This window comes from Anolis sagrei, chromosome Y (assembly GCF_037176765.1).
Source record: "Anolis sagrei isolate rAnoSag1 chromosome Y, rAnoSag1.mat, whole genome shotgun sequence".
Taxonomy (NCBI): domain Eukaryota; kingdom Metazoa; phylum Chordata; class Lepidosauria; order Squamata; family Dactyloidae; genus Anolis; species Anolis sagrei.
In genome coordinates, this window is record NC_090035.1 from 27,869,196 (window position 1) to 27,881,059 (window position 11,864).

At 43.9% G+C, this 11,864-nt stretch overlaps 1 protein-coding gene across 1 annotated transcript in view; it reads left to right on the forward strand.

The window, feature by feature from the left end:
- LOC137095157 (heparan sulfate glucosamine 3-O-sulfotransferase 6-like) overlaps positions 1-9,832 on the forward strand; it is a 76,561-nt gene extending 66,729 nt beyond the window's left edge. The window contains exon 2 of the mRNA XM_067461484.1: positions 8,464-9,832. Coding sequence (XP_067317585.1) covers positions 8,464-9,085 — 622 coding nt within the window. The 3' untranslated portion in view covers positions 9,086-9,832. The remainder of the gene's footprint in view (positions 1-8,463) is intronic.
- The last annotated feature ends 2,032 nt before the right edge of the window (positions 9,833-11,864 follow it).

Here is an 11,864-nt window from a genome sequence, read left to right on the forward strand (position 1 = left end):
ACATTCCAGCTTGTCAATATCTCTCTTGAATTGTGGTGCCCAGAATTGGACACAATATTCCAGATGTGGTCAAACCAAAGCAGAATAGAGGAGTAGCATTACTTCCTTAGATCTAGACACTATGCTCCTATTGATGCAGGCCAAAATCCCATTGGCTTTTTTTTGCTGCCACATCACATTGTTGGCTCATGTTTAACTTGTTGTCCACGAGGACTCCAAGATCTTTTTTACACGTACTGCTCTCGAGCCAGGCGTCACCCATTCTGTATCTTTGCTTTTCATTTTTTCTGCCAAAGTGGAGTATCTTGCATTTGTCACTGTTGAACTTCATTTTGTTAGTTTTGGCCCATCTCTCTAATCTGTCAAGATCGTTTTGAATTCTGCTCCTGTCCTCTGGACTATGGCTATCCCTCCCAATTTGGTGTCGTCTGCAAACTTGATGATCATGCCTTCTAGCCCTTCATCTAAGTCATTAATAAAGATGTTGAACAGGACCGGGCCCAGGATGGAACCCTGCGGCACTCCACTTGTCACTTCTTTCCAAGATGAAGAGGAAGCATTAGTGAGCACTCTCTGTGTTCGTCCACTTAACCAATTACAGATCCACCTCACCGTAGGTTTGCCTAGCCCACATTGGACTAGTTTCCTTGCCAGAAGGTCATGGGGGACCTTGTCGAAGGCCTTACTGAAATCCAGGTATGCTACATCCACGGCATCTACCCAGCTTGTAGCTCTATCGAAGAAAGAGATCAGATTAGTCTGGCATGACTTGTTTTTGATAAATCCATGTTGACTATTAGCGATGACTGCATTTGTTTCTAAGTGTTTGCAGACCGCTTCCTTAACAATCTTTTCCAGAATCTTGCCTGGTATCGACGTGAGGCTGACCGGACAGTAGTTGTTTGGGTCATCCCTTTTTCCCTTCTTGAAGATTGGGACCACATTGGCCCTCCTCCAATCTGCTGGAACTTCTCCCGTTCTCCAAGAACTCTCAAAGATGGTTGCCAATGGTTCCGAAATGACTTCCTCTAGTTCCTTCGATACTCTGGGGTGTAGTTGATCTGGCCCTGGGAACTTGAACTCATTAAGAGCAGCCAGGTATTCCTGGATGACTTCTTTCCCAATTTGGGGTTGGATGTCCTCCAATCCCTCATCCACTCCATCTTGCTGAGGTTGAAGACTCTCTTTTTGTGAGAAGACCAAGGCAAAGAAGGCATTAAGTAGTTCTGCCTTTTCCCTATCCCCTGTCAGCATTGCCCCATCTTCTCCTCGAAGAGGTCCTATCGCCTCCTTGTTTTTCCTTTTTCTACTGACATAAGAATAGAAGCCCTTTTTGTTGTTTTTAATGTCCCTGGCAAGTCTGAGCTCGTTTTTTTGCTTTAGCCTTGCGGACCTTTTCCCTACAGGTGTTGGCTATTTGTTTGAATTCTTCTTTGGTGATTTCTCCCTTGCACCTCTTGTGCATGTCTCTTTTGTGTCTTAGTACAGTTAGAAGTTCTTTGGACATCCATTCTGGCTTCTTTGCACTTGTCCTATTTTTTCTCTTTGTTGGCACGGTTTGCAATTGCGCCTTGAGTATTTCACTCTTGAGAAATTCCCATCCATCCGTAACTCCCTTGTCTTTTAGTATCTGTGTCCACGGAATGCTGCTCAGCGTTTCCTTCATTTTTTGGAAATCAGCTCTCCTAAAGTTCAAAATGCGGGACTTGTCTTAGTTTCGGCCTTCCTTTTGTACCTCAAATTACAGGAGCACATGGTCACTTGCCCCTAAGGATCCTACTACTTCAACCTCATCGATCAGGTCCTCCGCATTTGTTAGGATGAGATCAAGAGTAGCCAATCCCCTTGTTGCCTCTTCTACCTTCTGGACCATGAAATTGTCTGCAAGGCAAGCGAGGAATTTGTTGGACCTTGTACTCTTGGCCGAGTTTGTTTTCCAGCAAATATCGGGATAGTTGAAATCGCCCATGACTACTACATCTCTTCTCTGTGCCTGTTTGGTCAACTGTTGGCAGAAGACTTCATCAAGTTCTTCCTCCTGGCTTGGGGGTCTGTAGTAGATGCCTACAACGACATCTTTTTGAGTCCCAGTTCCCTTGATTCTTATCCAGATGATTTCAAGCTGGTTTCCCAGATTGCTGTCTTGAATCTCTTCTGCAGCATAAGAGTTTTTGACATATAAGGCTACTCCGCCTCCTCTCCCCTTTGTTCGGTTTCTGTGAAAGAGGTTATACCCCTCGATATCTACATTCCAGCGATAGGAGTCATCCCACCAGGTTTCAGTGATCCCTATGATATCATATTTGTATGTTTCTAAGGTGAAGAGCCTTAGAAACATACAAATATGTATGTTTCTAACCTGGGCTGACCCTGCTTAGCATCCAAGATGATACACGTTTGAAAATGCAGTGTCATTGACTTGTCTGTAGACACCTCCAAAGTCGTGTGACTGGCATGACTGCGTGAAGCACCATTACCTTCATTATTGATCTACTCACATTTGCATGTTTTCGAACTGCTAGTTGACAGAACCTGGAGCTAACAGTGGGAGTTCATGCTGCTCCCCGGATTTGAACCTGTGACCTTTCGATCAGCAAGTTCAGTAGCTCGGCGCTTTAACCCCCTGCGTCATAAGATAATAATTATACACATTTACAAGATAGTGGATGCTTGGAAGGTTACTATTTCCAACAGTTCCTCCGAAACACTGGGATCCATTGGCGGTCTCCCATCCAGGTCCTAACCAGGGCTCGCCCTGCTTAGCATCCAAGATGATACACGTCTGAAAATGCAATATCATCGATTTGGAAATTGCTGCATTTGACCATGGCTGGATTTATGTAAGAAATTCCAAATTGCATTATGTGGCAGCGTTCCCATCCAAATTCTAACCTGGGCTGACCCTGCTTAGCATCCAAGATGATACACGTTTGAAAATGCAGTGTCATTGACTTGGAAATTGCTGTGTTAGACCATGGCTGGATTTGTGTAATGAATTCCAAATTGCTTTAAAGTGTTCCCTCACTTATTACGGAGGTTCCGTTCCAGGACCATCCGCAATAAGTGAAAATCTGCAAAGTAGGGATGCCATATTAATTTTATTTATACATTATTTTATGTATTATTTTCTTACCCGTGCTTTCTTACCCGCCTCCCGGCCCATCCCAAGGGCACCTGCCTGCCTCCTTGTTCTCCGCAGACCCCTGCAGAGCCTCTGGTGCCATGCAGGCAGGCCTTCTCCACCGCTCCTTAGCCCACCGCACTTCCAGGATCTGTGGAGACCAGGGAGGCAGGCCTTCCCCGCTGTGCCTCAGGCCGCCACCCTTTTCAAAAACCCACAAAACAGCAAGTTCGCTAAAAGCGAACTGCGAAGTAGCGAAGGAACACTGTATATGACAGTGTTCCCATCCAAATTCTAACCTAGGCTGACCCTGCTTAGCATCCAAGATGATATACATCTGAAAATGGTGTGTCACCAGCGTGAAATGTTTGGAAAGCTCTGCCTTGGACTATGGATGGATCTCTATATTGCAGTTCCAAATTGCATTATATGACATCAGTGTGTGTATATCCACACTGACATCTTCATTAGGAGGACAGAGCCCAACCTCTAGAAGAGTTCCTTTTAAAGTTCAGAAAGAAAAAGTTCATTGAAAGAAAAAGAGGTACCAGTTTTTATTGCAACCAAACCGCTCCCCTCTCATCCTTTGAGCTCCCCTCTCATCCTTTGGAGAGGGCTCCCTTCGCTTTCCCACAAAAGGTGCGTTTTTCTTTTTATTTGACAAATGCAGATAGAGAACAATGGAAATGCAGATCTGCCAGCTTTGGCCTTTACAGGGACCAGGGGATAAATCGACACCCATCTCTCCACCCTGGATCCCTTGATAATATTTTCCAGCCTGTTTTACATTTTTGGACAAGAAAGGGTCTGTCCCCTTTAATCTGCCTTTCGGGGGGAGTTTTGCCTGTCACGCCTCCGCCTTTTGAAAAAGGGAGCAGCCGCCTCCAGACCTCATTGAAAATGCCTTTATGGAGGCTGACCGTGTGCATTGAGGGATGGAGAGGCAGAAGTTAATCTGCGTTGGTGTTGTTGCTTTTTTAAAAAAAAAAAGGAGACTGAGGTTAGAAAATTCACGACAAATAAAATAAGATTCATAAGCAAGAGTCGACACCAGAAAAATGAAATGCTATTATTATTATTATTATTATTATTATTGTAATAATAATAATAATAATAATAATAATAATAATAATAATAATAATGAATGTATTACTTGCCTCTCCCTGCGGCTTATCCACTGTTCTTTCTTGGATTTAGAGAAGAGGACAGAATGCTCTGCCTGAAGAGTTTGCTTTTTAAATACAAGGGTTGAATGAAAAGTAATGCCTCTACCTTCGTAACTCCCCAACAGATTGCAGTACTGATATGCAGCAGGTACTGGCTTGTTCAGTAGACTCTCCTCTACAGTTCCATTTTGGTGGGAAGCCTTAGCATTGAACGGTTGTGTTGTTAAAGTGCGAAGTATGGAACCCTGTCCAGACGGTCAGTCAATGTGACTTAAGCAACGTGCAGTCATTGAATTCTTGACAGCAGATGGTGTCACCCCAAAGGAGATTAATCAGAGAATGCAAGCTGTTTATGGTGATTGTGTTGATGTGAAAGAAGATCTGCGGGGACATAATTATGCTTCTGATGAAGATTTGAGAGAACTGTGAGACGCTGATTGCAGAAACAGAGTCTCGAATTCTTGCGTGACAGTTTCAGAAAACTTGTTCATCTTTGGCAGAAATGTATCCAATTGTCTGGTGATTATGTGGAAAAGTGAAAAGCACATTCTAAGGATTATTTCTGCATTTGATTTATTAAAATATTCCCATCCAAACCCAAATAACGAAGGAGGAGGCATTACTTTTCATTCAACCCTCATAGGTCTTCATTGTGGACCCTGTAATAGTCTTCTAACAAAGCAGTTGTATCAGGAGTAATACTGTGAAAGTAGTGTGTTCTGCAGCTTCTCGGTATAGAAGCCCACGAGAAGGTTTTTACTATTTCGATAAAGTGCTCTTGTTCCTCAGGGATTGGGGCGACAATATTCTCTTATCGTCTAACATATCTGATAATTTAGTCCAAACTGCCTTTCAGAATTGAGTTTGTGTAAATTGAACTTCCTGAGGTTTTAAAGTTGGGAAGAATTGGCATACTATCAGCTGATGCTGTGTGTTTGGTATTGGTCGTCCCACCAATTTAGACCATTGCTGCACAATGCTGTCACTCACAAGTAGGAGGTCGAGGTGAAAAAGATCTTGGAGTCCTCGTGGACAACAAGTTAACATTAGCCAACAATATGATGCGGCGGCAAAAAAAGCCAGCAGGATTTTGGCCTGTATCAATAGGAGTCTAGTGTCTAGATCCAGGGAAGTTCATGCTACCACTCTAGTCTATCTTGGTTAGACAACATCTGGAATATTGTGTCCAATTCTGGGCACCACAATTGAAGGGAGATGTTGACAAGCTGGGATGTGTCCAGAGGAGGGAGACTAAAATGATCAAGGGTCTGGAGAGCAAGCCCTGTGAGGAGCAGCTTAAGGAGCTGGGCATGTTTAGCCTGAAGAAGAGAAGGTTGAGAGGAAACATGATAGCCATGTATAAATATGTGAGAGGAAGTCATAGGGAAGATTCCACCTGAACATGAGGAAGAACTTCCTGATTGTGTGCAAGAGCTGTTTAGTAGTGGAACTCTTTGCCCCAGAGTAGGGTGGAGGCTCCTTCTTTGGAAGCTTTTAAACAGAGGCTGGATGGCCATCTGTCAGGAGTGCTTTGAATGCAATTTTCCTGCTTCTTGGCAGGGTGTTGGACTGGATGGCCCACGAGGTCTCTTCTAACTCTATGATTCTATGAGGTTATATCCTCGGTGCCATCTCCTGCTGTTGTAGGATGGGGGGAGCTTACTATCATGAATAAGCAATAGTTTATGCAATTCAGCCCAGGAGAGGACAGAGTCACCATTTTTATCCCCCTGAGCATCACCCCATACGTTGCTATGGTTGCTAAAGTCACCAATTACTACCATCCTTTGGTGCCTATCAAAGTTCTTAAAAGAGGAGAAACAAAACTCTTCATTTAGGGGCTTGTACATAGAAGTAATCGTTATGTTACTAAGCTGTACTGTCATAACCTCTATATTGTTTTCTTCAGTGTTATGGGCACATTCTGTGTGTTTGTGTGAAGGCAAACGCAGTTGTGGTTTTGCAAGGCCTTTGACAAAGAATCCAAAAGGCCTTGCAAACCCAATGAGTCATTGAATCATTCCCAACTAGAACAGACCCCACCAAAATACTGGATGCGGCTGTTCAAATGTGGTCAAACTGCAGTATAGATGCACCCAGTGATGGCATTAATTCGGCTGCCAAGACAATTCACTTTCTATGTATAAAGCAGGTGCTGTCTTGACCAGGAAAATATCCAGGACCAGATGAATCCATTGACATTATTCCGTTTGGATTGAAATGTCCAGTCTTTCCTCAATTCTGCCATCGTTTTGCTACTGTGGATCAATTGTCCCCTCGAGGGGTGGCTGGTCGAAGACACCATTTGATCTCAGTGGGTGCCTCGGGAAGAAGGGAGCGAGAGAGAAGGGCGGCAGAGGTCTGTTGCTCTCCTTCCATGGCACCTGCTCCTAGAAAGAGCCATTAGAGGTTATTATAGGCAGAACTGTGCGCCACGTTGGCCCTAATGAAGGCCCCTGATGTGCAATCGATCCCGACTCATAATGAAACCCAGGGTCGCCAACCTCTCCCAAATATGACTTGCCGATTGAGAAGAGAAATGAGGTTGTTTCCTATCTCAGTTCCCCACAGCCAACCCATCTTCCTTGAGGGTCCCTTTCAAAATGGCTATGGAAATGTTATTTAATATCATGGGATTAGCTATTTCATGGAACTGCACAACTAACATAAAGCTATTTCTTGGTATTGTACATCTATTGTATAGCTATTTAACTGTTAGGTATTGAAAAGCTATTGCACTTTGATCAGGGACTCAAATTCCTCTCTGTTGTTGTTGTTGTTGTTATGTTTATTTATGCCCCGCTTTTTCTCTCCACAAGGAGATTCAAAGCCATTTATATTAAAAACATTTTGGTACAATTTAAAATCTACAAATATATAAACATTAGAATTAAATATCATAAGTATTTTTTTAAGTCAAAATCAATACACACACTATATACATATTCAAACTGAAACCCACAGCGACCCCTGACTTAATCTGAAAAATCTCTCTTTGGATCCCATCTCCTCTTCATAGCAAGCCCATTTTCCTCTAAAATCCCTCTCAAAATGGCAATTGAAATGTTATTGCACATCCTGCGATAAGCTTTTTTATGGTACTGCACGACTCTCACAAAGCTATTGCGTGGTATTGTAATTGTGTTGTATAGCTATTTCACCATTGGCTATTGAAATGCTATTTCACAGCTGTTATACAGCTTTGCAAAGATCGAAGGCAGCTATTTCACAACTATTAGACGGATATTGTTTTGCTAAGATATTGCATGCTATGGTACAGATAAAGGATGGCACTGTACATCTATTTTATAGTTATTTCTCAGCTGTTCTACAACTATTTAACAGTTATTGTACAACTATTCGACAGATAATTGTATAGGTATTGCATGGTATAGCTATTTATTTCGTATCAAAAGCATTGAATAATAAATAAGTTTAAAACCGATAAAATAAAGAGATCACGAGCAGCTAAATAGTTTTAGACCAAAAACAGGCAACAGTGACTGCATTGTCTGTAGCTTTAATCTTCCTCTGTGCATGAGGCAGGGCATGGTGGGCAGGCATACAGATGCTGAGTTGTTTGTTCTGCTCCACTGTTGCACAAGGTGGAGGATTCTTCTAGGTAGTGTCATTTTGCCAGGTTGCCTTTGATCCACTCCTGAGTCTGTTTGGGGACTTCCAAGATGCCATACTTGGTTTGCCCCTGGAGGAAGACCTTCGTGGGGGGCCATCCAGTTGGGTTTCCTGGTTTACCTGTCCAAAGGGATACTCCTGCTGTTGCTGGAGGAACATTAAGAGGAGTGGTGGTTCTCACGAAGCTTTTCCTTCATTTGAGTTTTTAACCTTTCAGTGTGCAGACAACAACAAAGTTTTTGCAGTTTAATAAACTTTTTCCATGTTTTCATGACAGAATCAATTAGGAAATGACATTTACAACCCAGGAACAAAAACAGTGTTACATAGTGTTGCTGTTATTATTATTAATATTAATATTATTATTATTAATAATAATAATAATAATTGTACTATTATTATTACTATTATAACTATTATTGGTATTATTATTACTGTTATTATTGCTATTATTATTACTACGACTACTGTTATTATTATTACTACTATTATTTTGCAATGTGGGGTAAGTGTCTCTCTGGTGCCCTTTCTGCCCCTTTGTAGAAACCTGATGCCCAGAACCTCGGAGGGCCAGATCACCATGGAGAAGACCCCCAGCTACTTTGTGACCAAGGAGGCCCCTCGGCGCATCTACAGCATGTCCAGGGACACCAAGCTGATTGTGGTGGTGCGCAACCCTGTCACACGGGCCATCTCAGACTACACGCAGACGCTGTCCAAGACCCCGGGCCTGCTCAGCTTCCAGGCACTGGCCTTCAAGAACCTTAGCACGGGCCTCATTGATACCTCCTGGAGTGCCCTACGCATTGGGATCTATGCCATGCACCTGGAGCACTGGTTGCACCACTTCCCCGTCTCCAGCTTCCTCTTCGTCAGCGGCGAGCGGCTAGTCAGCGACCCGGCTGGGGAAGTGGGGCACGTCCAAGACTTCCTTGGCCTCCGGCGCCTGGTGACAGACAAGCACTTCTACTTCAACCAGACCAAGGGCTTCCCCTGCTTGAAGAAGCCTGAAGGCAGCAGCGGCAGGCCCCGGTGCCTAGGGAAATCCAAGGGGCGGCCGCACCCCAAGATTGATCCCCAAGTCGTCCAGCACCTCCAGGACTTCTATAGACCTTTCAACCTGAAGTTCTATCAAATGACAGGGCAGGATTTTGGGTGGGATTGAAGGACCCCGTCTCTGGAGGTTTCCAATCAGAGGCTGGGTGGCCATCTGTCAGGAAGGCTTGGATTGTGTCTTCCCTTCTGGCAAAAAAGTGTGGCCCTTATGGTTTCCAAGCGCAGACTGAATGGCCATCTCTCAGGATGGCTCAGATTGTGCCTTCCTGCCTGGCCAGAAGGAGGTTGGATTGGATGGCCCTTGGAGTTTCCAAATAGAGGCTAGATGGCCATCTGTGGAGAGGTCTTGAATTGTGTCCTCCTGCCTGGTAAGAAAGAGGTTGGTCTGGATGGCCTTTGAAGGTCCCTTCCAGCTCTACAATTCAATGAAAGGCAGCCATCCCTCTAGTTTTCTGTGCAGTCCATGGAGGCAAGGCACTTTGGGGCTCCATCCCCTCTTGCTGTTGGCTGGAGAAAGAAGTTCATAAATGAATTCTATGACTTTGCACATTGGAAAGGCATTGAGGGGAAGTGGGCCGAGTGCCCCATTGTGCAGGCCCCAAGCCAGACCCAGTGCCCCAAAATCCATCATGTGCTGCAGGGCCAACAGTCCAAGAAAAACGGCTCCTGGGTCTAGGATGAACCCCCTCCTCTTCCTTCTAATTTATATCTCTGGCCAGTAGGGGAGAAATGTACTCTTTGCAGAGGAGAAAGGGAAAATATTTAAGTTGTCCTTTTTAAAAAAAACACAGAAGTGGGTGCAAACCAACTAGGGGGAGCCCAGATACAAATAAACCTGGCAAATATTGATTGAGTATCCAATGTGTTTGTGTGTGTGTTTGAATGTAAAGGGCGGAGGGGGCATTGATGGATGCAATTCAGTGTGTTCTTTTGCAGATGCTGAGAGTTTGGGGAAATTGCCTTTTTTTTTAGTTAAGTCCTAAAATTGCCCAGCCGACAAAGCCTTGGGTCCTGATGGCTGCAGGGTTTTGCAGGGTTTGGGGAATTGTAGTCCAAAAAACTACTTTTCCCAAGCTCTCCATATTCCCATTGTTTGAGATCTGACAGCCACGAGACTCAGAAAGAAGGTAAGCTTCACTTAAACTCAACCCAAAGAGAAGAATTCACTGGGTATAGTCAACAAAACTGAATACATAATGCTTCAACTTTCAGAGATACAAAAATGGGAAAAGTGCTATATTCTCCCCAAAAAACATGAGAACACATCTTTCCAGGAAGCCCATATGGTCAACTTTTGCCAAACTTGACCACAAAATCACACAGGAAGACCTACAAATACAAAGGAATCTTTAAGTCTGCCAGCATGACTTTATAATCAACGTCCAACAGAAGTTGATCATTTATAATAATTAATAAGTGATTAATAAAGCAAATGAGTTGAAAATCCACTCCAGGGCATAGCCTCAAAGGTGCCATCCAAGGTGCTGAACTCAGTGGGGAAGTTCAGGCTCAACTTCTGCAATACCTTCTTTAAAGTTTGGGCTATTAATTTATTTACAGTATTTATATTCCACGCTTCTCACCCTGAAGGGGACTCAGAGAACATACATATGCAGCAAACATTCAATGTCGTTTTATACACAAACAAGACAGACAATTATACATAGATAGAGGTATATCGGCTTTTCCCATCTTCGGCATCTTGGAGGTTTCGTGGTTCTGGCCACAAAGGGGTGCTGTTACTCCATCTCCCTGCTGAAGAGCTTTGTTCATAATTTCCTCCTTTTGATCAAATCACCAGTATTCCTTATGAGTGCATCGAATACCTTCCAGCTTTTAAGCAGTACCTATTTACCTACTCACATTTGCTTTCAAATCACTAGATAAGCGGAAGCTGAGCTAAAAGCCAGAGCTCACCCTGACCCAGGGTTCAAATTGGCAGCCTTTCAACTGACAAGATTTACTTCTTCTTTTTTTCATGTCAGGAGCAACTTGAGAAGCTGCAAGTCGCTTCTGGTGTGCGAGAATTAGCTGTTAGTTTTTGGATGGGTTACCAGCAATGACTGTCAGGGGACAGTAAGTTACATTTCAGAAGAAGGAACTGCCAAAACCACCTCTAAGTCTTCCTTGATTAAGAACACCCAATGAAAATGTGTCATGTCCCTGTGTCCCTATAAGTCAACAGGTTTATCTTCTTTTTCTAGAGTGACTTGAGAAACTGCAAGTCACTTCTGGTTTGAGAGAATTGGCCATCTGCAAGGGTGTTGTCCAGGGGACACCCGGATGTTTTGACGTTTTTACCATCCTTGTGGGGAGCTTCTCTCATGTCCCCACATGGGGAACTGGAGCTGACAGAGGGAGCTCAACCTGTTGTCCCCGGATTTGACCCTGCTGGCACAAGAGTTCAACCCATCGTACCGCCAGGTATTAGGATTTACTGCAGCTAGTGGTTTAACCTGCTGTGCTAAAGCCCAATTGTCATGAATCTAACCTTTTGCCAGGAAGGCCGAGGCCTGGAAAGACAGTAGCTGACATGTTCAGAGATAGGCAGGAGTGCTAAGAGGCAAGAGGGAGGAGTCAGCCGGCTCCTGATTGACTAGAGCAGTCAGGGGAGGAGTTAGGTTTTAGAGGGAAACTGCTGTCTTATTTGACAAGCTGGGGAGAAGAGTTTTAAACATCGTAGAGTGAAGAAGTATTTTAGGAAGAGGGAGCTGTGAGGAATTTAGACAGGGAGAACTTTTGAAGTGAGCCTTGTAGTTAGAGCATAGGAAAGGCAAAGGTTCCTGGTTCACTGTACAAAGAAGGGTCAGTGAAGGAAAGCCTATTTTGCTCTGTGAGGCAGTCAGTGGGCTGTTCTCAGAGACACACTGTGTCAGTGTAGTGAACAG